This window comes from Parasteatoda tepidariorum, chromosome 1, assembly GCF_982258835.1.
Source record: "Parasteatoda tepidariorum strain Cologne lab strain chromosome 1, Ptep-v5.0, whole genome shotgun sequence".
In the NCBI taxonomy this organism is placed as follows: Eukaryota; Metazoa; Arthropoda; class Arachnida; order Araneae; family Theridiidae; genus Parasteatoda; species Parasteatoda tepidariorum.
This window is the reverse complement of record NC_141755.1, coordinates 91587746-91615423: the sequence shown is the minus strand read 5'-3', so window position 1 is coordinate 91615423 and position 27678 is coordinate 91587746. Positions and strand designations below refer to the sequence as shown.

General features: G+C 28.4%; 1 protein-coding gene across 7 annotated transcripts in view; it reads left to right on the top strand.

Annotated features, from left to right (window-relative positions):
- Positions 1-27376, top strand: part of LOC107453438 (dachshund homolog 1-like) — a 241414-nt gene extending 214038 nt beyond the window's left edge. For 3 of the 7 annotated variants that reach the window (XM_016070275.4, XM_043040512.3, NM_001323830.1), the window contains 2 exon segments: positions 8441-8500; positions 25300-27376. In XM_016070275.4, coding sequence (XP_015925761.2) covers positions 8441-8500; positions 25300-25319 — 80 coding nt within the window. In that variant the 3' untranslated portion in view covers positions 25320-27376. 7 annotated transcript variants of the gene reach the window in all.
- The last annotated feature ends 302 nt before the right edge of the window (positions 27377-27678 follow it).

Sequence of the window (27678 nt, the reverse complement as noted above, 5' to 3'; positions counted from 1 at the left end):
TCTTCTCGAATAGTAATTGTTATTGCAAATGAGGGAGAAAAAAAAATTATTTGATTTTTTTTCAAAACCTTACCAAATTCAGACAGCAAAAATGACCAAGTAAAGAAATATTTTTCTACACACATATCATTCCAGTATGCTTTTATGTGCAAAAATAGATAATAAAATTCTAAAACATTTATTTGCCGAAAAATTCCGTATTTGATGCATTGGCATCAATTCAGATTTATTGTCCCTACTAAACACAGAAAGCATGAATTATACTTCCTTAATACCGCTGGGGAAAATAGCAATGCACAGTCAATTTGCAAGTCTTGCAAAATATACATGTGATATTTCACCAACTGACATGCACATTGGCGAGTAATCGAATGGGCGCCAATGCACGTATTTAAAATTTCATGGATGCCGTAAAAATGTTCTCAAAACCTGTTACGTATCCAATCGAAATTGAGAGCAAGATGAAATATACACTTCGTATTATAGATCAGTAGGAAGGGGTTATAGAGTATCTTTTTCTCCTCGTCTGCTTTTTGCATTAAAGAGTTACACCGCAGTTGGCGCGAGTCTTACAGGCATTAAATTGTTAATGTGGACATGGAAAGAGGGGAAGTGCTGCTGAGTAACGTTCGAAAAAAAAATTCGAAGGTAAGCAGTCCTTCCTCCCATAGAAGCTTTTAGAAAGTGGCTCAACGGAGAGATATAAAGTAATGATAGCATAGTTATTGCTACGGAAAACAAGGCTCAAAATACGTCAGTACAAACTGAAAAAGATGCAGATGAAGTGTTGGGTTGCTATAGAGCGAAAAATTCGATGTCGCCAAAGCGCCAAATATATTTGATTACCAATGACCAAAAGAAAGATAAAATTCAATTTCCTTTAGAATGTTTAAAAAATTTTCTCATGGGTAAAAATATAACGTTCCTTTTTTTTTTAATTTAAAAATAAAAATTTAGTTTAAATATATTGAATAGAAAAATAATAATTGAATAGATAAAATGAAATAATTAATAATCTATTAAAAAAAACGTATTCTTGAAACTTTTCAGGAGTTTTTATTCAGATGGCTTTAGATTTAAAAAATAAATATTATCAGAAGCAAAAAATAAATAATATTTTCCAACTCTAAATTCATATTTAAAACAGACCTTATTTATCAAATTTTAAAATTATCCCATCTAAAAATTTTGCATTTTGTTCAATTAATTTGGTTTCAATATTTAAGAAGAGAATTCTTCAAGAAAAGCAAATTCTGAAAACTTCAACAGAATATAATGTATTCTACACAATACATAATTGTTTTTCTGTTATATATTAAAAAAAATTAAAATATTTGACCGAATTATGCCGACAAAAATATTTAAGTAAAATGTATTTAAATAAAATATATTTGAATAAAATATATTTAAATAAAATATATTTGAATAAAATATATTTAAATAAAATATATTTGAATAAAATATATTTAAATTTATTTTACTTTAACAATATTTTTAAAAACAATATTTTTTCAAGTATTAAAGATTCAATAAACAAATAAATGAGGAACAATTATTAATTAATGTGTAAATTAAAATATATCTTAATTAAAAAAATAAATTTTAAATAAATTACATTTAGCAACAAAAAGAAATTCTTTTTTTTTATTTACCTGAGTTTAATTTATTTAGAATAAAATAATACGAATTAATTTTTAATTTTATCCTTTTCCTAATACAATTTTATTTAATTTATAATCCTATTTTGTAATTCATGAAATGAATCTTCTGTTTTAGTTTTTCCTGGCGATAAGTCGCCAAAGTAGACCAATTCAATTTCAACGTTCCGAGCCAAGCTATTCTTCGTTTACAAATGGACCACTTTTTGAAAAAATTTGCGAGTGCTTTACTCAAAGCCCCACCTGATCTTCATCCCACCCACCCTATTTTGTTCGAAACATTTTACAAATGCATGAATTTCCAGGAAAACGATTTCCATAATATCTCGTTGTCTTCGTCTTAGCCATTAGAACTCCGATTTCGAACAAAAAAATACATTCTCTCCATTTTCAGGTGGATCGAAAAAAATCGTGAACCTTTAACAAGCGTTTTATATTTTTCATTTACGAACCTATAGATAATGCATATGCATCTGAAAAAGGTTTTTAAAGTTTCTTTTCTGCCGTCTCTTGCGATAACTATTTCGTCTTTCTAAATGAAGATTGATAGCAACTTTGAAATTAGATTTATTCCCTCAGATGCAGATCTTAGCCATTTTTTGTTTGCTTGATGCGTTGTCTCGAAAGTTGAATAGCTAATAGCAACCACTCAAACAAATCGAATTTCGTTTGTATAACTAATGTTAAGTCACTATACAAGACAAACGCATATAAAATTTTAGTCTTTCATACTTCTGAATATGGTTAAAGTTGCTTTTATTATTCATAAAAATTTATTGCATCGTTTGGTTTTTTTATGGTTTTACTTTATTCCAATTTTTATTTTACTAAAAGCTTTAACGGTTCTGACATTCAAAAAATATTTTTTTTACTGCATTTTTATACATATATATTATTGCAAAATAATATTTGCAAATATATTTTGCGAAAATTGATCATATGATATTCTGGGGAAAATTTTTTCATATGGGATACTTTCTTGATTTTGATTAGCTTTAATTTTTTTGGCAACTGTCTGCGTTTTAAAAAGAAATTTTATTCAGTCGAATTTCTGCTAAATTATTGTAGAGTTATTGTCGATAAAATGTTATTTCTTACAAATTTTTTTGCAAAATTTTTTTGCAAAATAATCTTTCACTTTTTTTCTCTCCGAAATATTTAAAAATGGAATATTAAACAAAATTAAATATTTAATCTTGTCTAATAAATATTTAATTGCTTCGATTGAGTAAAAGCCTCTATTATTTATCACTTATAACAACATCATCATTTCAGAAGTTTAAAATTAATTTTTGAATAAGACTTTAAAATCATTTTGTAATTTTGTGAAAGAATATATAAGTTAAAAATTTAATTCTTTAGATAGTTATAGTATAATATACCAATAAGTTTATTTTTGATGAAACAATGAAATACTTTAAAATATTATTCTAATCTATACTATTTAAATAAATAATTATCACAATAATTTGTGTTAAGTATATAAAAATTTGTTGTTATAATTATAAATTAACTTCAAACAAATATGTTATTTGAATATAGCGTATTCTAAAATTTCTTATTTTATTAACCAACTCAATACAAGTAAAATTAAATATATATCGTATAATAATAACATTAATTGAATAGGTTATATCAAAATGAATTAATATTAGCCATAAATTAAAATTCAGTCTTAAAAATAACTCATTTGTTATTATCATAAGAAATTTATTGTATAAAAAGAAAATTAACGTCTTACAATAAATTAGTTAAAACAGCATTTGAATTTTAGGCTACATTGTCAATAAGCTTTGCCAATATCATAATTTTTTATAAAAAAATTAAATTCAGAATATATTATAACATTAGTCATAAGGTAAAATGCAAGCTTAAGAAATATTTAAACGTCATTGTCATAAAAAATGATCGTATAAGAATAATATTAACTCTTGCACTAGAATAATTAAAACTTTATTAAAAATTTAGGCTACGTTGCCAATAAGCGTTGCCAATATTACAGAATTCTGTAAAAAATATTTTTTGTTACAAACTTTAATAACTAAGTTATTATTGTAAAAATTTTAATTGTACAATTAGAAATTATCTTCCTTCAATGCACTTTTTCAAACATTATGAACTATTATTAAAAAAAAAAAAGTTATCTTCTTCAAAAGTGATCTTCTTGTACTAAACTAGATAGTGACAATTTTAAGTTTTTCATTTTAAGTTTTGACATTTTCAATAAACTCTGCAAGTATGCAAGTATTAAATAGCTGTAAGTCATTTTTGAAACAAAGACTAAAATTAATAACGTTAAAGTGCCAAAAGCTTAAAACCGGAATTTAAAAATATTTAGTAAAATCTTAATACAGCACGAGGCATTACAGAAAGAAACTCAGCTAAAAGAGTAATTTAATAGAAAGCAAGCAAAATAAAGTTTTTCCGACCCATGATTTATTACACATTTTCACATTCTCAATGCTGTCTTTTACATAAAAAATGAATTATGACTCCCAGGAATACACACTTATGCAAAAGAAGAGCAAATCAGTTGAGGAACACTGCATTAATCGAAACAAATAAAAATGCATAAAACATAACGAAAAAAAATTTCTCAACGTCTTAACGGCTTTACGAACGCATTAGAATGGCAATTTAATAACCAAGTTCATAAATAATCCACTCAAAGAAAGAATATTGAGTTACAATCTTAATTCAAATGCGGAAGATTCACTGCTTTTACGAATTGACGATGAAGTTCCAAATAAATGATATTAATCGTCAGCAACCTGTCCTCCACCACTTGTCTCCAGGGAGTTATTTCAGTTTTCGGAGCGAATTGGGAGATTTGGAAGCCATTGTTTCTGCATTCTGTGAAGTTGATCTCATTATTCCATAAGACTTTTCCACCCTCCACAAATCTCGTTCTCCCCCCTATATTGAGAGTCGCTCTCGTTTACGAATTCGTGTTTATTAATGCTTCTAGATTTCGTCTGAGAATTCCCCACTCACTTGAAATGGCCCCCGATACTAAGAGAAAAGGGATTGTTGTTAAAGTGCTGAATATTTTGCTACTGATTTGCTAGCCACAAATGATGAAAAGTTATTAATAAATTTAAATAGTTTGCTTTTATAAATTAATCAATTCATACAGAATTTAGAAACGATTATATAATTTAGTTTAAAAAATATGTAAACAATAAAACAAGTCTTAATGTAAAAAAATAAATACTATATCAATTGCGAATGATATGTAAACAGTGAAACATTTCTAAATAAATTTGCAAACAATAAAACGATTCTAAATACATATCAAAAAAATATAAAAAAATTCTAAATAAATCTAAAAATAATGTGAGAATTCTAAATAAATATAAAAGTAGCTAAAGAATTCTGAATTAATATAAAAATAATAAAAGAATTCTAAAAAAGGATCAAAATAATAAAAGAATTCTGTGATTTTCGGGTAGCTGGGCAACAAGCGAAAAGTCGCCAAAAATGTAGTCCTCTGGAATCTTTTTTGTAAATTTAGTTTTATTTTATTTGTTTTTAAACAACGAAAAATTAAAAAAAAATTGAATAAAAAAATAATAAAATAATTTTAAAAAAATTGTTGCATTTCCTTTTGCCCGGCTAACCGAAAAGTACCGAGAAAACTAAATAAATATAAAAATAATAAAACAATTAGAAAAAATATAAAAAAATGTATTTTTAAATCTAAAACAATGATAGTTAAACATAAAATGAAGCTATTACATTTAAATAAAGAACAATGATACACTTATTATCAGGGTATAAATTTAAAAGGACAGAGTATACTTGCTAAGGCTACTGAAATTATGAAGTTGATAAAAAAAAGTAATAAATTACAATTCATTAAGTTTATAAATAAAGCAATTAGTAATCATTAATTAAATATTACATACATTAATTATATATAAACAAACATTCACAATAAATATACATTTTAAAACAGTATATCAATAAAAATTATCAAATATTTTGACCAGAAAACAATTAATACTTTAACAAATAATACTTTTCACTGTTTCATTAACTAAAAAAATTAACTTATTAATGAAACTAATAAGATCCAATTATGACTTAGAATAAATATAAGAAAAGGAAAACTAAATTTAAAATATGGATAAAATTAAAACAAATCTAATGTGAAATTAAATAAAAATAATAGCAATATAAAATTGAAATAAATCCAATTGGTAAATGAAACAAAAGATATTAAATGAAATATTTCGAAACAACTAAATGCGAATTTTGATAGCCTCTTTTAAGAGAAAATATGCCGAAAACTTAGTGTTGAATGTAATTTAATATGTAATTTAACAATCCAAAAACTATTTACTCATCGAGCATTTTTCATATATTGCATTTCATTTTACTGGAAATAAATAATATAAAGTGTAAAGAAAAATGCAAAATGGATTTTATCTCATGTAAAAACTATTAGTTAAAGTCCATAAACATTTTCAATATGATAACATTAATTTATTAAAATGGATAAGAAATGAAATAATCAAGATAAGTGAAGGTATGTAATATGCAAGTTATAAAAATAATCAGAACTATTAATAGATGAATATAATGATTATGTTGCAATTTAGAAAAATATCTTTTAATTAAATAAACTACTTAATGATACTTAAAATAGACTACAAAAAATATACTTTATAATTTCCTTCCAATATAGACTATATGCATAAAAAATGCATTCGAGCCAAATGCATAAAAAAAGTTTATTGACAATAAATATTCCTAAAGAGATCAAGTATTTGCCAAATCGCATTTGATTATTGCGCCCCAAAGCCAAAGTGGTCGCCACGGACTCTTTAATTTAGTCGCCGTTTGCTGGATGTCTTAAAAGGACGATGGCATTCCGCATAACCATGAAGAAGTGGTTTATGTGGGGAACAGGGACCTTAAAGTTAAGATCTGCATACCAAATCAATTCTTCATACCTAATTGGAAAATTTAATTTTCTTATAAGGCCTCTGCTAATGGCTTTCCTCTTTTGGCAGCTATGAAGGCAAAAAAAAATAAATAAATAAAAAGAAACAGAAATAAAACTACAAAGACATAAAAAAATGGAAAAATCCTCACCCTTTTAACTTCGAAATCGTTAAATAATGGGGCTAGAAATTTGCAACATTAATCTTTTATTTCTGCAAGAATGTTGTTTTATTTATTTGTTTTTTTGCGTGTGTAGTGCGTAAGTGTATGAAAATCTCTTTTATTTAATTTTTACACTCGAATGCACAACTCTGGGTAAATAAATGTGGGAGAAATATTTTGTGAGCTTGGCGAGTATTAGAAAAGCATCAATTATCATTTGGCTGCATTCAAAGGGAAATTTAATTTGGGAATATAACTCTTGAAGATGTTTTATTTGCTGTTTTTTTTTCTTCTTCCTTTTTTAGGAATTATTGTTTGATTTATGTGACTTGTAAACTATCGCTGGTAGGGATTTCTTTTTGAGAGAATTTGAGATTTTAAAATCCTGAGATGTTGTTTTTAAAGTCATATGTAACTTGCTTATTTAAATTAGTAACAATACGAATAATAATTTTAATTTTTAAATAATTTTAAAAATGTTTGAAGCATTTTTGCTTACAAATACAGCCTTTTCCAAGGCGTGTTTTAACATTTATAAAACCCGATATTTTACTAATTAAACTAATTTAAATATTATAATAAATATTATTTTACAAATTTAAATATTATAGCTATTTAAATATTTTTATTAGTATCTTTAATTTTTGGAAATTAATGTTTCAATTGGATTTTTAAAGGATTTCAGAAATTTGAATTTATAAAAGTGGTTATTAGTTCTTAAAGTTAAGGAACAAAACTTTTATATAAGTTTGAAACATTATTATGACAGATTTTAGAATTAAAGATTTTTTTTATTTTTATTATTAATACAAGTTTTGTCCTAACATGTATTGAAATTGAAAACCCTGGTTAATTTTTACAAAATGATAAATTTTTAAAGGAAATTCTTTTAAAATTGATTATATACATTGATATTATCTCAGTAATTTCACTATTAATATGAAAATGCTTCGTTTATACTGATGGATTCTTAAAAAAACTAAATTTTAAAATCATTCTTGTTATATGGTAACATGCCTAATTTTATTATTATTATTATTGGAAGTTTCCTTGGACGATAAAAACTTAAATTCCAAAAGCCTTATTTGCGATTTTTCAAGAACTTCTTAAATATTTCGACAGATAAAGTCTCCAGAAATTTTTAAGACAAGATAAAATTATGTTCGTAACAAGTCTCCATAGTAAAAGTCTAATGCAATCTTGGTATCCAGCAAGCCAAGTGTTTTCAAATTTGCATAAGCACAATATTTCTCTATTTTTATTATATTGTTTATGATTTTTTAACCATCAAACATTTTCAAATATTACCATCGTATTTTCCCATAGAATCAAAACCTTTGCACACACATCTAAGCAGGTAAATTAAAACGTAATTTTTAGAGGAACAATTTAAGAATTATTGTTATGGAACAAAAGCGGTCTAAAATCTTGATATGGAAGCTATATTAACATACATCACATTTTTTTTCCTTCTAAATTTGAGTCCTGTAAGCTCTAAATGCTGACATTGGGATCTTTTGCGTGTTTCATCTAAAAGTATCCCATTGATTTCTTAATTAAGTTTTCCATTTTTTTGCCTGCTTTTAACAATGGCAGCACTGTTTGAAACTTGATGCACTGCTTGTTTGCAAGAGCGTGCGAGAACTGACCGTCATCTTCATCTGTTTTAGAATCCCTTGCTCAGGAGCTGGAACGGAACGCCAGAGCGGAAGCAGAACACAAAATGCAAGGTTTGTATATACCTTTCTTTTTATCCATCCTTTTCTATCTCTTTGGAACCCCCCGAACTCCCCCCTAACAAAAAGAAGCATCCATCATTCGGCCTGTCTTCTTTGCGCAAACATACTCTTTGGACTTTTTTTCATTTAAAATAAAAAAAGAGAGAATCTTCGATCAAATTCAGTGAAAAATGATTCTTTATTCTGATGCAGTGGCGTGATTGGCTTGTTATTGGACGTTCGTAATGTTGGTGCGCATTAGGACATCCAGCTCGCAACAAGACTCTTACATGTAGTTATCACATGATTTGATGCTGGAGAAATATTTTCTATTTATTCAAAAATATTGTATTTCATAGAATAATATATTATTTTATAGAGTTTGAGAGCGCAATTATAATTTTTTAACATCTCAATGTTATAAGAATTTGCGTTTTTATTTAAATGACGCAGATTCAAAATATTGAAAATAAACTCGCTTAATATATAATTAAGATTTTACTAGATACAAAGTAACTAAAAGCATTTTGTCTTTAACTTTACTTCCTGACTTGCTTTGAAGGCATATAAGTTAACACTTTATAGGTCATGTTTTTCCAGTAATGCTACATTGAAATATTTTTGGTTTTGAGATTGATTCATGAAAAAGAGATTTATTTATCTTATTACCCGAAATTAATTTGATTTTCAAGAAAATTTGTTTTGGTAGGAAGATTAGAAGGATTTTCAAAATTTTACCTTCGTGAATTTGAACTTCTGTGCTTGTAACTAACTAAATTAAAAATTCTATCGCAACTATCGTACTTTACTCTGCGCAATATCAAACTCACTCATACTGGCAATATTTTAGAACATTATGAGATGATTCATCACACAATACTAGAAAATCATGAAACAATTCCTCGTACAATGTAATAGAAAATGATGAGATGATTCTTCACGTAATATTATAAAGCATCATGGTATGATATATCGTGGTATGATACATCACGCAATGTTATAGAGCCTCATGATCACACAATACTAGAACAATGCAATACTAGATTCATCACACAATACTAGAACATGAGATAATTCATCTTACACTGTAATAGAGAATGAGATGATTCATCACGTAATATTATAAAGGATCATGGTATGATACATCACACAATGTTATAGAGCCTCATGATCACACAATACTAGAACAATACAATACTAAATTCATCACAATACCAGAACATCATACGATGATTCGTCAACACAATATTATAGAGCATCAAACACAGCTATAGATCGTTATAAGACATAGAACAAGAAGCACACAACGTTATAAGAACATAAAACGTGAAACAATAATACAAAATACCATAAGACAATTTCCTACTTAAATAAAATTCTTCGAAATAGAAAGTGAAAATAATAATTTGAGAAGGGCATTTAGAATGCAAATAGAAACGTAAAAAGGAAATCTCGAAGCTGTCAAACCAATAAAGTAAAACAAGCAAACTGACAGCTAAACTTCCCAAGCAGTTTAACAAACCATTTCCACCTTCGTTAAATTGTCAATGTCCATTTTATTTCAAGTACCACTCTTTATCTAATTTGAAAAGCACTTTCTCTCATTATTAATAAAGATTTCGAGTCTCACACTTAGATGACAAATGGGGTTAGCCATGTGTACTAGGCACTTGTCGCATTGCTCATTTCAACTGTGAGCCCCCCCTTGTGCCCCCTCCCTCCCATTTAAGCACTGACTAATCACCACGTCCGACTATTAAGAGAATTCGCTCTGGTCTTAAGTTATCATCCAGTCTGTTGCTCCATTTCTGGAATTTCTCGGGCTTCCTTTTCTAATAACACCCCCGCTATTTATCAAAGATTCCAGTAGGAACGCTCTTTACCAAGCATTAATTAGGGAAAACGAGAGAGAGAAATATTTTCTTGATGTGTTTGCCAGAAGAATTGAGTTGCCTTGCTGCTAGAGAGATGGCCTTACGCGAAACGATTAGCAGAAAACTGGATTCCGAATTGAAGTGAAGTAATGTTTGATTTTTCAAAAACTTCTTTGTTTGTAAGTGACTATTTGAGTTGATGGGTGGCAATGATGGCTTCTGGAAATGGAGAATGATTTTTGGGGAAATATTGGAGGTACTTATGAGTTGGTATTTTATTTAATGAAGGGGGAATTTATGAGTACGTGAAAGGTTTGATTGTTAAAACAAAACAAAAAATTACGACTGTAGTTTAATTTATTATTGCTTTGCCTTAATGCTATTAAAACTTCGATATTTTGTTCAGTTTTATTAATTTAGAATTAATAGCTATATAATTTTGACTAAAATAAATATGGGAGTATATTCGTTTTGTTACTTATATTCCTAAATAAAAATGATTAATTCCTTTTAAATTAATTCGTATTTCTTTTTCTGCACTATTGTTATTTATTTGATTTTTAACATGTATTTTAAGAGGGGATATCAAGGCAAAAAAAGAAAAAACTTAAATTAACGAAAATAATATAAGTTTCAATTTTCGGAATGTTTTCCTTCAATTAAAGGAAAATATCTAAATAATTCGTAGCTAGTTTGATTTAAACGGTCCTAAAGCAGGAATGCCACAGACTGCTAAAACTATAAACAGTGGTGGAAACTCAGTTCTATTTTATTTGTTTATCTTTAATTAGTCAATCGTAATTACCACTAGGACCTACATTTACTATTATGTACATTTAAGGCAAAAACATTCGTTGCATTCACTAGTAATATTAAACTGGGGGAAAAAATGCTATAAGACGTTGCTAGATGTGATATCTTTTAATAGGATTTTAAATTTCAGTAGTCACCACTTTTGGCATTTTTTGGCAACCCTGCTAAAGTCCAACAGAAAATTAAGAAAAAGTAATTAAAACTATAAATGAATCTGAAATATTAATTGAATGAAATCCCAATTTCTAAATATAAAACAAATCCAAAATATTATCAAATGCATTTAATTTATTATTAAATATGATAAGAAAAATATAATGGGGGTTTTAAAATAATGTTTCCACTTAGAAAAATCGTAATAAATATCTTATTTAAACACATTTTTTCTTTAAAAAAACAAGTCAAACAATACATAGTTCACTTGATTTTCAAGGATAATTTTTATATAAGTTTGCTTTATATTACTATAAATCTCAATTTACAAATTCGTACCAAATTCAAAATATTTTTGCAAGGATTTTATTTAGCATTTTAAAGCTTGCTTTGATTATTTTAAAGAATGATTTAGGTTGCCATTTTAATATTTCTGAAACATTGTATCTTCCAAAACAAATAAAATTTTATGCCAAAGTTTGGCGACGATTTTCAGGAAGAATTTCTATGAATTTGTTTTATACTGATATAAATCTCAATTTAAAAATTCGTATTAAATTCGAAATATTTTTACAAGGATTTTATTTTACATTTTAAAGCTTGCCTTGATTATTTTGAAGAATGATTTAGGTTGCCATTTTAATACTTCTAAAACATTGTATCTTCCAAAACAAATAATATTTTATGCCAAAGTTTGGCGACAATGTCCATACTAATCAGGAAAGCTACAGAGCAGTAAATTCGATGAAAGGTCCATCCGGTTTCGACAAAAGATGTCTTGACATCGACGGATGCTTGCAGCTCTCATTGACATGACAGTTGCGCAACCAAACAGTTATGGCAAGGATCACTGAGTGTTCCCCATAATTCTGACGACACCCGAAAACTCAGTACAAAAGCTCATTAATCATACGACCGATCTGCTTTTCGTCCTCTCCCCCCCCTTCATGTCAGGTGATTGTTGTGTGGGTGGATTAGTGAACAACTGGAAGGGGAACGATGGGCTTTTGTTTTGGGGGGTAGGTGACAGATCAGTTGATTCTTGAAAATGAATAAAACAATAGCTGATTTTAAACCTCTCCTTCATAGATGCCGCGATGGCTTAAAATTGCGTTTTAAAGAAGCTATTTTATGTTTTAAGTTGTAAAAACTTGAAACTTGTGATGATTTTTGGATATTGCTTTAGAAGCTGATTGATTAAGAATACTTAATATATATATTTAAGATTGTTTTTTAAGTAAAACGTTTCACTTTTATATTATACCAAAAATTGCATTTAAGAAAATATATAGCTCATTTGTTTTGGATGTAAAAGTAAAAACGTGTAGCTCATGGCGATGTTTAGGTATTACTTTCTAAGCTCAATGTATAAAGAATGCTTACAATATATTTAAGACTTTTCGATCTTCGACTTTTATTAAATGAAATAAAGAAATACTACGTCATTTTGTCTAAATGGAACTTAAAAATAGGATAGTGTTAAATCAATACTATTAATAATAATAAAAAAATGCTCTTATTGCATCTTAACTCAACTAACTTTACTACTGATCTAGTTGTAAAATTATTATCTTTTTTTATGCATAAAGCCATGGTTTGCATTTTTTAACCCTTCACGGTCGTATATTACGATACCCAATAGGAATTGGAGAAGAAGGAATTGGTGACCAAGGAATTCAACACTACAGCCATAACAACAAAATTAAATTTATCATTGAGAATAATTATATTCAAAGCTTATATAAAAACAGATCATAAAATATTTACTCAAACTTTTTAAGAGTTACAGTTAATTGAAGATAGTCCATAATATAGTAAATACTATATAGTACTGAAGTGTCTGATTATATATAACGTTAAGCTACATCGTTTTGTTTTTTTTTAAAAAATTATAAAAGAACAGCTAAGTATAAGTCAAATTTAATTTTCTTTTATCTGTTTATTTTTAACGGAAATATGAAATATCATTAATGTTGAGTTTGCTATCATTCCATAACTACAACAAACATTTATTTTCTCAAAAAAGGCGGTAATGAATATTGAAATAAGGCTCATCAACTTTACATCAGTGAAACGAAATCAAACATTTTCTTCATTCAAAGCCATCAAAAAGCTAATATCAATAGCAATCTCTTTTAATTTAACGCCAAGTTTTCCCTTCCCCGCCAAATGTCAGTTCTTCAATGATAAAAAGAACTTCGCATTTGCAAAATGCGCCTCCAGCTGGAAATTCTGCGTGAAGTTCTATCTGCATCGATTCGCATTAAGAATCGTCAATGAGTTTGCGAAATTTCATCAAAAGAAAAATTGCTTAATGTTCCGTTAGGAAAACGCAAGCTCCGACTTACTAATACTAATGACAGTTTCTTCTTTATAACGAGGTAGGTCGACAATTCAGACGCAGCGGCTGTTCTATTCCTGATACGTTCAACCCTCCCTTTTCCAGAATTACGCTTTAATTTTTTCTTCCCCCTTATCCCATTTATTCCTTTTCCACCATCTCGTCTTATTCCTGGAAGAAGAAAAAAATTCGAATCGTTTGCTATTGTGATTCTTTCGGTGATATTAAAATCGGTGGTAAACCTGGTTGCATTGTAGTTTTTAAAAGAACAAGCCTAAAATGCCAAAACCTTGTCGTGTTAGATATCAGTTTAAAGTATTCGTTGGAAAGTTTCAGAATGTGATGTATTTATTGAAGAATAATTAAACATTTCGTTTGGTTTTATGAAGATTGGGATTTGGTAAACCTGGTTGCATTGTTGAATGTTAAATTAAAAATAGACAGGCATAAAATGTCAAAAAATTGCGGTGCTGGATATCAATTTAAAATATTTGTTTGAAGCTTGAGAGTATGATGTATTTATTGAAGAATAAATAAATATTTTAAATAATTTTATAAGGAATGGTATATAGTAAATCTGGTTGCATTGTTGATTGTTAAATAAATAAAAATTGTAAAAGGCCAAAATATTGACGCGTTAGATATCTATATAAAATGATTGCTGGGAGTTTCTCATTGTAGAATGCGCATTTTTTATGAAATGATTTTCACTTATTAACTTATTATGCTAAATTATTGGTGATTGCTAATTAAAAAACTAGTTTGAACATGTTAAATGCTTTAGTTCAAAAGCTACTGTATTGCTAGGAAAAGTTTATTCCTTTTTTTTTTTTAAATATATTTTTTAAGGAAAAATTTAAGATTTCGAAAGGAGGGATTGATTTAGTGGTAAACTGAGCTACGTTGTTGGACTTTTTTTTAAGAAGACATATTTTCGAAAGCTAAATGTAGCTTATATTTTAAAAGTTTAAGTTATTAAGTCATCGAGTTCAATACCTTAATTGCTTAGAGGACAACTATTTGGATTCTGTTAAAACTTCTAATTTTAATAAAATTAAATCTGTTTTCTTTTTGTTTGTTTTTTTTTGTAATAAAGTATTGGTAGAAGCCTGTTTATTGCTTAAATTGCTGATATTTTTTCTTTTAAAATAAATTTTACATAAGAAAGGAAATTCTTTTATTACATTTCAAAAGGTTGATTAAGCATTGAAAAATGAACTAGTTCGTGATAGCACGCTCGTTTAATTGCTTATTCTTTAGAAAAACAATTAACCATATAAAAGCATAACTTTTTTTAAAAAAAAAATCATTTAATTACATACTATTTTCATTTAATCGAAAGTCCGAATGTCAAAAACAACCTCAACCTAGGGAACAAAAGAAAATGACTATTTTTAATTCAACTTTATATTTTAGAAAAGACAAGCGCTTGTCCGGGAACAAAGATCTTGATTAAACATAGAAAAATGAAGTAGTCTCCACTAATATTTTTGTTTTAATCGTTATTTTTTATTTTAAACAATTAAAAAAAATCAATAATTTAAATAGCATTATTTAAAAAAATCATTTTATTACACACTATTTCCATTTAATTGAAAGTCCGAAAGTCAAAAACAACCTTAACCTAGGGAACAAAAGAAAATGACTATTTTTAATTCCGCTTTATATTTTAGAAAAGACAAGCGCTTGTCCGGAAACAAAGCGGAAATTTATGGAGAAGGAAAAAGGCTATAAAACGAGCTGAGAAATGGGAACTATTTTTCGCTGTTCTCTATCTGATATATAGGGGGACGTTAAAGTTGCTTTTAGTAATCTAGGTGCTCGTTTTATCTTCCAAATGTGCGGCGAATGATGCCGGCTGCTAATTCAGTATGTTACTTGTCAATGTAATCTATCACACACCGTTCTGCGTTAAAATACTATGGAAAAGCAAAGTCGACCCTTTGGAATATTAATATCGACGCTTAATTAAACGTCCTTTGGAGAAATATTTTTAGGGAATGTATTTGTGATAAAATTGAATAATTTTAGACCTATTTTTATTATAATAGTTCTCTACCATTCAAACTAGGTTGTAATTAAAAGCGCACGGCTTGATTATGCACAAGTTTGTGCACTAGGTTTTGCGATATCTCCTGACATAATTTTCTAAAATTAAATCCTAAAAAAATATGAGGTTTAAAAAGTAATTGAATTACGTAACATTTTCTTGGATCGCAATTAACCTAAAATTAAATTATAATTAAAATAGCAAAAAAAATGTGTTACACGTTTTTATTTTGTTATTTGAGGTTCTAATAAGTATTAGTATTTATTAAATTGCTGAATCTGAGATACCCGTCAACATTTGAAATATTCCAGAATAGTAATTTTAGCAAATTTCAATTTTGTTCTGTTTAAATCATAAAATGTTTAAATTGCCTAAGATAAGCAAGTAAAATTTAGCACTTCACAATTTGTGATGCGTTTAAATTAAAGCAGCGTGACTAAATATCATAAAATAAATGATCAATATTAAGAATATTTAATTTTGTTTAATGTTTACGTAATGAAATAAAATAGCTGAATTTCATGAAATAAAGAAATAATTTTCGCAATTTTCTAATTATAGTAAGTTTCAATTATAAAATAATTAAGCTTCATTAGATAAACGAGAAATATTAACAATTTTCAATTTTATTCCGTTTAAATTATAATAAAATAAATAAGTAAATAAAAAAACACTTTGGAAGAGAAACCAGCAATATTAGCTATTTTCATTCTTGTTTTTTTTTTTTTAATTATAAAACCAAGTAATTTCATTTTGTAAGATCAACCATTAATGTTCGCAACTCTCATTCATGCTCCGTTTAAATCATAAAACAAAATAACTTCATTTTGTATGATTTACCAGTAATTTCAGCTATTCTCATTCATGTTCTGTTTAAATTATAAAACAAAATAACTACATTTCGTAAGATTAACCAGCAATTAGCAATTCTCTTTCATGTTCTGTTTAAATTATAAAACGAAATAACTACATTTTGTGTGGAAAATCAGTTATGTTAGCAATTCTCATTCTTGCCATTATAAAACAAAATTATCTTGAGTTATAAAACAAAATAACTACATTTCATAAGATTAACAAGCAATAGCAATTTTCAAACTTTTTCTGTGTGAATTATAAAACGAACTTAAGTAGCTTATTTAGTGAAATAATTAAATTTCATAAGATTAACCAGTCTTTAATTTTGTTCAGTTTAAATTTTAAGAAAATTTTAAATTTCATTAGATGATAAAGCAATGTTCAATTTTGTTCTGCTGAAATTACGCAAGAAAATATCCAAATTTCATAAAATGAGGGCGTAATGTTCAAATCCCACATTCAAATTAAACCTATTCTCAGTTGGGTTCTGACCCCTCAAAAGTAAGCAAAGAATCATTTTCAACTCCTGTTGCCCAAATTCTCCGTCGCAGCCCATTGTTTCTAGACATCTATTTTCAGTTTGAAAGGGCGGGTTATTCGGGAAAAAGCCCTTTTGATCCGGAAAAGGTTGAGGGAAAGGGAAGTAAATGAAGGATTGCCCCGATCTGAAGTGCTGAGGGACAGGAATAATTGCTAATTGTCGAATCTTTTCCGGGGCCTAAGAATTATACTTTTCCTTTTTACCGGACTCCGGGTCTTTTCATGCTGCAAAGGGCGGGGCACCTTCCATATTTTAAGGTTTGGTATAGATGAGATAAAAAAAAAAAGTTTAATGACCCAGTCTATTGACTTTGTGAGGGTGCGGATATAGGTGCGGGGTGGTCGAGTTTGAGGGAAAGGAAATTCGCGTCCCTAGTTGTGAAGGATGGACGCCGGATTAGAAGATGAAAAAGGTGTTAAATAGAATGGAGAGAAAGGTGTGTCGGTTTTTTAAATTGAACATTCGTTTTTTTTTTCTAATATAAAGTGATTGATGATGAATACAATTCGTGAAAATTAGGGCTCCTCCTATAAGTTACATAAAAACACGACTATTTCAGATTGTGGAAATTAATACAAATTAAATAAATGAAATCCTTGTTTTGAATTAAAATTTTTAAACGTTTCAATTACTGTGATGATTTTGAGAAATTTTAGAAATTATTAAAAAAATACACATTTTTTATTATCGAAGTAGTACTTTATTTACGTCGCACTAGAGCTGCACAATGAGCTATTTCATAATTGGAGCAGTCAATGTTAAAAGGGGGAATGTTACACTTTTGCACTTTCGAGAAAAACCAGAAAAAAAACTGTGCAAAAGGTAGAAAGATTGTTTTAATTGCTTCCAAATTGTTGGGATCTCTTCTTTAGGCAGTTTAGAAAATTACTCGGTATTAGATAATCGGTGATTGACTTTCCAAAACAACAAAAAAACTTTTTTTCGTAAAAATGTTACATACCCTATTTTAACATTGACTGCTTCAATTTTATAATCTATGATCATCGTTGAACAGCCGACCCAATTTTGAGTTTACGATTACCAATGTTAAAGTCCGTTACCTTGTAATTTTGAACCCAATCCAGAAGACAAGGGAACTCCTGGATCAAGTATTCGGAGAAATTTCCCTTTGTAGAAATTTTTTTTGATGAAACTGACCGGCTTTTGCGTTAAATGGCAAGCTAAACTACAAAAATCTCACATGGTTAGCCTGATGGCTAAGGAACTCTAACACATGATCTGTCTACCATTGAGGATAGTTTACGTCAGCCCTGTAGTCAGTGCGCAGAGGAGGATTCGAAGACATGTCGTCACAATTTTGATCCTCAATGAAGGGGGTGACTCCCCAGCTTTACTAGCCAGTCGACCTGAGTGCAAAGTCGAACACACAGGTCGAAATTAGTTTAGAGAGAACCGATACAGCACACTCTCAGTTTCTACGCAGTCTGATCAAAGTATTTACCTACCCGCTCTCAGACACACTGTTGTTGGCTTGGTGTCCTTATAATCAGTCCACTGCGAGACTACATTTTTTTTTTAACTTTATGATTGATTTTCACACTTACCCTACTTATGTTTAATTTCGAATACAAATAATAATTTTTTCAATTTCATAAAATAATCTGAAGAGAAAAATAAAAATATTGATTTATAAGATAACAAAATCTACAAAAATTTTTAAGTTCCTGTGCTTTATTTTTCATTTATTTAAATGAAAAATAATGCATTTCTTTCTATCTTTGAAAAGTAATGTATTCGTTGGTAAAAAAGTTTTTTTATCGAACTCTTATAATATTTTATTAAAAAAATAAAATTGTATTAATTTTCTTTATTAAGCACTTATTGACAAAAGCTTTTTAGGTTTTATTTGTTACCTATAATACATTTAAATAATTATAATTCTTTGTTACATATTATTACTCTTTAAAATAATTTTGATACATTATTTTTTATATATTATTTATAAATATATAATATTTGCCCGAACTAAAAATATCAGAAGCCAAATATTTAGCTTTTATCAAGATATTTTTATCATTTACAAAAAAAAAAGCTTAAAAAGTAAATACATTTTAAGAACTATAAAATTTCTTAATATTTCTAAACATTAGAGTTTTAGAGGAGTTGAACATACTTAACCATTGTGCAATTGCTGTACTATAAGTATTCCAAAGCATGCACATTGTTAAGATAGCGTACTAAGTGCTGACAAAGTGTACTAAGTCATTTACGGAAGTTTTTCTAAAATAGTTTACTGCAAAGTTACTTCTCCAATAAGAAAATACTGGATCAAGAACATATTTCATTTTTATTGAAATAACATAAAGAAAATTCCAAACTACAATCTATAGTTACAATAATAACTCTAAAATATAATGGATTTAAAATAACTTGACTAATATTATTATGAATTTTAACTTTTCAAAGTTAAATTATTTACCAAGTATTCAGTGATATTTTTGAACTAAAAGTTCGAAAGAATTTTTGTATTTAAATAGGTATATTTTTTGTCAGTTATATTGAAATTCACATAATTAACCTGCACAAACCACTGCCTATATGTTTTGATACTGTAAAATATATCTAAAACTTCATATACGCACTCAAAATTCTGACTTAATATAGTAAGTAATTTACAATTAACTGATATCTTGATATACTTCAAAAATTGAGTTTGCGTTTTTATTGTACATGAAAAATGGAAGAATATTCGTTTATTTCTGTTGAAAAGTTAGATCTTCTAATAAAAAATACTTAGCCAAGAATTTAGCGCGTTTTGTTGAATATAAAATGAAAGAAAAGATTCCAAACTGCATATTCCTCCCTTACATCACTTGTCGCTCGGGGCTTTTAATCTATCACAAAAAAAGAACCCATACAAAAGGGAGGGAGTCCACTTTTTCACCAGTGACAAGCTTTGAGTCAAAAGATCCTATATTCAAATTACCCCACCAAGTGATGAATGTAATAAGTTCTTACTTCCTGTGAACCCTTTGGGTACTTCCGGCGGACCACAATGGTACACCGTTTGAAAAAGGCGAACCTTTACCTTTTATTTAGTTTTTTTTCTTCAAAACTTTGCTTTGGGCAGTAAGGAGCAAAGGGAATCTAAAAAAAAAGTTTAAGGAAATCTCTTTAAGACATGCAAGGTAGCGTTTTGATTCATCCCCCCCTTTTTTTAATACATGTAAAGCTATTTTTCTCCGTTCCTATCGGATACATAAAACCATGGACATCCATAGCCAGTATCACACCATACAATTTTACGCAATATAAATATATGCCGCGATCAGAGTCAAAAACGGTGTGAGTTTTTTCAGTTTTTATTATTCTTTCTTGCTATAGGCGCAAACATGTACGAGGTGCTTCCCTATCTAAGGACTAAATAAAAAATATATGTTCTTCCTTTTCGTGAATGGCAACAGAAAAAAGAGATGTCAAAGAAGTTGATGTCAGTTTTGGGCACACAGGAAAAGTTTGATGTTTCATGTTTACATAAGGTTTTTGCCTGTTTCGTTCGATTTATGTATGCCCCTTTTTTTTGAAAAAAAAATGTATAAAAAAACACACTAGGGGAATGAGGTATACCGCCTCTTTCGGAAAAGGCTATTATTCATGCATGCCTTCTTGTTGAAAGCGATTCACGGGCTATTCTATGTGCATCGCATTTACTTGATTTACAGGCTTTTTCTATGGATACTTTTCTATGTTTAAAAGCTAACGTTTTTGAAATAGCTCTTTTATAGCTCATATCATATCCTGACATATATTTTAAAGACATGGCTATATTTGAAAATTGATTGAAATTGAATTGTAGCTGTTAAAAAAGTAATCTTGTTCCAACACTTGACGCTATGTCCTGACGCTTGATAAGTAATAAAACCTGATGCAAATAGTTTTATCAATGATCACACTTTTCGTGATCCAATAAAGAAAAAATCATATATTTAATAATGACGTCCTTACTGATAACAGCATTGCATTATGATTTATCTGAGTAATTTAATTTATGATGGCAATTTTATTATGATGGCAAAATTTGGGATAGTTTTTGCACTGTAAATAGTTTTGACACTGTAAAACATTTTGGATCAAATTACGGTATAAAGTACCGGCGATTTGGGTGCATCATCTGTAAAATCCATTTTTACCGTAAAATATTATACTGTAATTTTTATCGCAATAATTATTTAATTAGAGTGTTTCAGTGATTTTATGATAATTATTACTGTTTAAATTACGGTATATCAGATTTTTTCCGTAACATGGAAAAAATTCAATTTTCGGAAAAAAATGGAATTTACGGTTAATAGTACCGGTACCTTTAGTACTGGTACTAGTAGGAATTTAAAATAAATCAAGATAAGTAATCGAGTTCAAAAATATTTCTTGCGTTGAAAATATTTCTTGCGTTGGAAAAATTTCTTGCGAAAATGTTTCATTGTCATACGAAATAAGTTTGCTGCAGTTAAATGTTTTTAACTGTTTTTCATAACTGTTAATTTATTTTTCATTTTTAATCAGCTCTCTTTTGCTGATTATGAATGTCAAAATGACAAAATTAAGAAAAGTCACCGTTTTTTGAAAATGAAAATCTTTTATAATCTAATTTTTTTTCAATGTTTAAAAAATTACTCTACTTTTCTGTCATTCTCCGCAAAAATAAACTCTTAACGATGTACTTAACCTAGAATTTCTCTTTTCGAAATTACTAGTCGTCTCTCAACTGATAATAAGGATTGTTGATTGATTCAGAGCAGCTGAATATTTCTAATTATTACTTTACGTTTTAAACTTCGTTTTATTTTCTTTCAAAAAAAATTATTTTCCTCTTTTAGAAAATTATATTTCTAATATTCAGCAAACGAAAATGATTAAGTAATAGTTAAAACCAAAATTATGATTTCCATAAAAATAAAATTTTGCTTTAAAATTATTCCTCCAAAAATATATTAACTTACAAATATAGAACTGGGCTTTACCGAAATTCTTTAAACTCCGCCGAATTAATGACTTGAATTTTTCTAGAATCCAGTTAAGCTTTAAATTTTCATACATTATTCATCGGCAATCAAATTCATAAGTCTTATGACTTACTCTTTCTAAAACTCTTAAGTCTTAAAAATTTTCCCTCTCTTGACGAAAATATCCTTTCATAGCGCCATACCGCAGCCTTCTCTTCAAAATTAAATAATATTAACAGAAACTAGATGACTAGTTCAGGCATTTTCCTAATAACATCCTTGCCTTTCCGGGAAAACAATTTTCCCAAAGGAATCCGGAAAACTAAAAAGTTCCTTCTCCCCTTCAACTCACATATTTCAAGAAAAGGAATGAGGTAAAAATATATCTTCTTGAAGAACCCTATGTTGATTGACAATTTCTGATATATGATTATAATTTAATGGAATCGTATCTTCGGATAAGTCATCTAATTTAATCGAATTTTGCAGACTTGTAATTGGATGCATATGTTTAAAAGCATCGTTAAGGGAAGCTCGAAAGTTTATTTCTTAACGAAGCAGTGGACCTTTTAAAAATAATTTAATTATATTTCTACTTGACTTGGCTTTTATTGGATGAAAATGAAATGCAAATTATTCTGTTTGTGTTGTACTAAAATTAGGCTGGAAAAGGGGGGTTGAAGAGGAATAAAAAAGTGGGGACACAATATATTTATTTGGAGTTTCTTTTTGGTACATTAATTTTTAAAATTTCAATAGCATAAAAAATTATTACAAGATATTTATGAAATTAATCCGGATAGATTATTCATGAGATATGCATTAGAATAAATTAAATATAAAGATATTATAATATAAATATATTGGGTAGTTTTCTGTATATTTATAAAATAACTATTTATTTTTAATTTATAGTGATTAAATATAATAGGTATTATTTTCTATAGATCATCCAACGTTGATTTCTTTCTAAACATGCTCATAAGCTATTTCTTTCTAAACATGCTCATAAGCTATTTCTTTCTAAACATGCTCATAAGCTATTTCTTTCTAAACATGCTCATAAGCCATTTCTTTCTAAACATGCTCATAAGCCATTTCTTTCTAAACATGCTCATAAGCCATTTCTTTCTAAACATGCTCATAAGCCATTTCTTTCTAAACATGCTCATAAGCTATTTCTTTCTAAACATGCTCATAAGCCATTTCTTTCTAAACATGCTCATAAGCTATTTCTTTCTAAGCCTCAGAAGCAATTTTTTCTAAGCATGCTCATAAGCAATTTCTTTCTAAACATGCTCATTAGTGATTTCTTTCTAAAGCATGATAAAAAGCGATTTTTTTTTTCGAAAAATACTACTCATAAGCGATTTCTTTCTACGCATGCTCAGAGATGCCAACTGCTCCGGACACGCCAAAATAATTTAAAAAACGGTAAAACTAAAATTTGCAAGTATTTGACTAATTTTGCTTACTTTTTAAAAGGTTTAAAATGACATTGCTGTAAAAAAGTAGTGAATATATAAGCCTACAAATTATTTAGAAATAGTGGTGGATAAAAATCTGATAAATTGAACTTATTAAACCAAGAATCACAATTAATAAACTACCACTCGAAAATATTTTTTCGCTGTCCGGAGCAAGTTGGCATCGCTGCATGCTCATAAGAGATCTCTTTATAAGCATGCTCATAAGCTGTTCTCTCCAAACATGGGTATAAGGATTTTTTTTTTTTTGATACAGCAATAAGCGGGTTTGGAATTTTCTACGATAAAAAAAATACCATCAAATAAACGAGCTCTCACTCTCTGTCTCTCTCAAAGAAAAAAAACTTCTTTTTTTTATAATTATTTTAAATTAATAATATTTAGCTGCACGCAATTTTTTGATGAATAATTTAAATTTTCTAAGTACAGCAGCAGATAATTGTTTTCAGATTATACTGGATACTATACTGGATTCAGATTATTAGCAGATAATTGTTTACTTTACCAACTAATATTTGGGGTAAATACCAAGCAGATAACCTATCACTGACTTTTAAGTATGATATTTTAATAACTATGCTTTGGTAAGTATTTCACGTAGATGACCACAACATATACTTTTAAGTATTGTACTTTCAGCTTTCGAAATATTATCAAGCTGACGACAAACGTTTTATCCCTTTTATTATAAATTATATTGAAACAAACGTAAGACTTATTGTTGAACCATGTTTCAAAAGCAAACTACGATGAAGTTTCTTCCAACTCTCATGACTAGCTATTTTACAAATTAAGATGAGACAGTCTCGATTGTTTCATAGTGTATTTCCAGTTTAAACTCCTTATTAAGTTTCCGAAGTACTATCAAACTTAATTTAGCAATGTATTTATTTATTTTTATTTTAAACTTTGATTTTTTTTTATTTAGCTACCAAAGGTATTTTGACTATCTTACAAATATATATTTTATTTTATTTTATAACAGTCATTGAACAATAGACCAAATTTTGGGCTTACAACTACTGGTGTTTTACTTCGTAGCCTTGTAATTTTTAAACCGATCCAGAACACAAGGGAAGTACTAGGTTAACTATTGGGAGAAATTTGCCTTCGTGTAGGACTTTTTGATGGAACAAACCCGCATTTGCATTACATGGAAAGGGAAACCATGAAAAACTTCCACACTTTGTCTGACGACAAGGGGACTCTAACCCATGATCCTTCTACCACTGAGGATATTTCTACGTCAGCACTGTTGTCGGTGTAAGCCGTATGCGGAATTCGTATCTACCTGCTATCGCTGGGATTCGAACCCGGGTCACCTCAATGGAAGGTGAATGCTCTATCCCCTGAGCCACCACAGCTCCCCATTAAATACATTAAAAAAATTCCACATTAAACGTGACAAATCTTGAGTTCGGGATATCTCTAATTGCAAATACGACATTGCAATCAGTATGATCGTATGCTGGCTCAATCCATCAAAACTGAGTTCGAATCTTTCTTCACTTGCCATATTTACTATTGACTTCTATTTCAGTTACATTCAAAACTTAAATTAAAAAGTTGGCAAAGTTTGAAACTTAAAAAAAAAAAAAAAAAAAAAAAAAAAACGTCAAACGTTCTTAAGTTAAAATTTTTTTTAATGTTTCTGTCCTATAATGTATTGTTTCAGTGAATTATATTCGTGTATTTGCTCCAAAAAAGTAAAAATGTTTTCTTTTTCTTTTTAGATTGCCCGATGTCTGTGTAGATACAAAAAAAAAACGTGTGCAAGCATCATCATAATCATCTTGTGGCCGGTGCCGGTACTGTGCCATTCAGTGGAATCTGTTACCACAGACTAAGTTAAAGAAAAAAAAATGGAGAATGTCAGAAAACTTTAAGTTCGTAGAAAAATGTCTCAACATGATCTACGCAACAACTGTATTTTCATCTCCAAAATAAAAAAACAAAATTATGTGCATATCGTTAACAGAAATGAGTGCAAAACATGGACTGCTTAGCACTCTTTCTGGATGAGAAAGATTAAATATTAAGAACGGTAGTGAACCAAATCAAAATAAACTAAAGTAACGAAAAAAACTGTTTGTGCTTTCATAATATTGATGATTATTCTTCACTGACTGAATATGACATCTACTGAGTCACAATAATTCTGTAACATACGACTCCATGATTGGTCACTTACCGTTTGTTGGAAAGTTAATTGCGTTGTGCTTCTCAATGATAGACAGATCACTTTTAGGGAGTTAAACATTCTGCTCACCGGACTACCCTCTCATTATTAGTGTGAAAAGAAACTGTTATTATTATTATTATTATCATTATTATTATTATTATTATTGCTTGATCACTATCCAGTTTGACGTAATCACATTTCAACCGTTGTTGTAGCAATGCATTAGTGATCCCAGATGGAAGAGATGGTATGGAGAATTTTGTTGACGACAAACAGTTTGATACATATTTTAAATTGCACTAATTTAATACCATTAAAAAGTGTGAAATCGAAAAATAATTTTAAAATCTACTTTTTAATTTGCTATATAATTTTTTTTAAAAATTTTAATAGTTTAAGTAAAATCAGAACAAAAATTCTCATTGTAAAATTTTTCATGCAAAACAGATTCAAAATCAGTTCGTTAAAAAATGAATTATTATTGCTCTCTGTCTTAACAATTTTAATGGTTGCTATGAGTAGCCATGCATAAGCCTTACTCAATCACATGATAAGCTAACTATTAATAGGAATCAAGATTCCTAGAATCACTGTTCCAAAATCTCGATGAGAAAATTTAATATTATTTACTACCCCCTTTAGTACTCAATTATCAAATTATGTATGTATAAAAGCAGATCGTTGATGAGATTATAGATAATATTTCTGTACACTTCTTTCAAAACTTCGAGCCACGCTTTGAACTTGAAACCCAGTTTGATTCGAAACCTAAATTTCGAAATGTTTTTCAATTTCTTTGAACGATACTGATAAAAAAAACAGCTCTTTCTAATCTTTTACTAAATATTAAAAACTTTTACGATAGTTAAAATACCTCAATGAGAGATTTTTGTGTAAAATCTGGATTAGATAGTAAACGACTCCCTAAATTGCCAAAATTGTCAAAATCCATCTAATTCTTTTAATCTTATGAAAGATAACGACTGAAAAATTATCTATAAATATCTGAGATGGCATCACTTGAATGTACATAACCTTCATTCATCAATTGATCAATATTAATCAATTTGTTGCCGAGTAAAAGTCGATAATACATTATTACTATTAGCCACCGAAGATTCAATTAATTGATGAGTTTAAATGATCTAGTTCAGCCTGATAGGTTGGTAATATTTCTAATGACTTTAAAACTACATTGATCAAGCCTATGTTTAAAATTGAAGTAGAATACATTTACTCTTGTTTCATCAGCAAGATTTCATTACATGAATACAATAATCATTTACTATATTATTGTAAATAATTATCAAGATTATGCAGCAATTATATTATTGTAAATAACTATCTCACTAACTCTTTACAAAGGGATCACTAAACTTGTTAGATGAATAAAATATGTTTGAACCATAAATTAAATAATGAAAAAAAAATCAAGAAAAAGTGAACAGCTCCGCACAGAACCCAACTGCCTCGTGTGTTTTTATGTTATCATTTTATGTTCATATTTGTAGTTAATGCTCAAATGTTTTTGTCACTTCTTTTATCCTGTAGTGTTAAAAATAACAGTATTGTTATGCTTACCACCCCATATCAACAATGTATCTCATTAAAGTTATTTGCAGCTGTGATTTTTTGTGTTGTGTATTTTGTCTACGAGTATGATAATTTTTTTATCCTTGTGATTCATGTAGCCAAGAGGGAATTTTCGACGAACAAGTTAAAAAGTTAAGTGCTGATACAATCTTCAATAAGCATCATAAAAGATGTGTTTTTTTAAAATTAGTTTTGGGGCGTAACTACCACTATGAATATTACATAGTCGATAATTAAATCTTCCTCATTGGTGACCCGGACGTGATATGAACTTGCCAACATTGATGGATGATCCACATTAAACAGTTGATTTGCTTAAAAATAAACTGCTCACAAA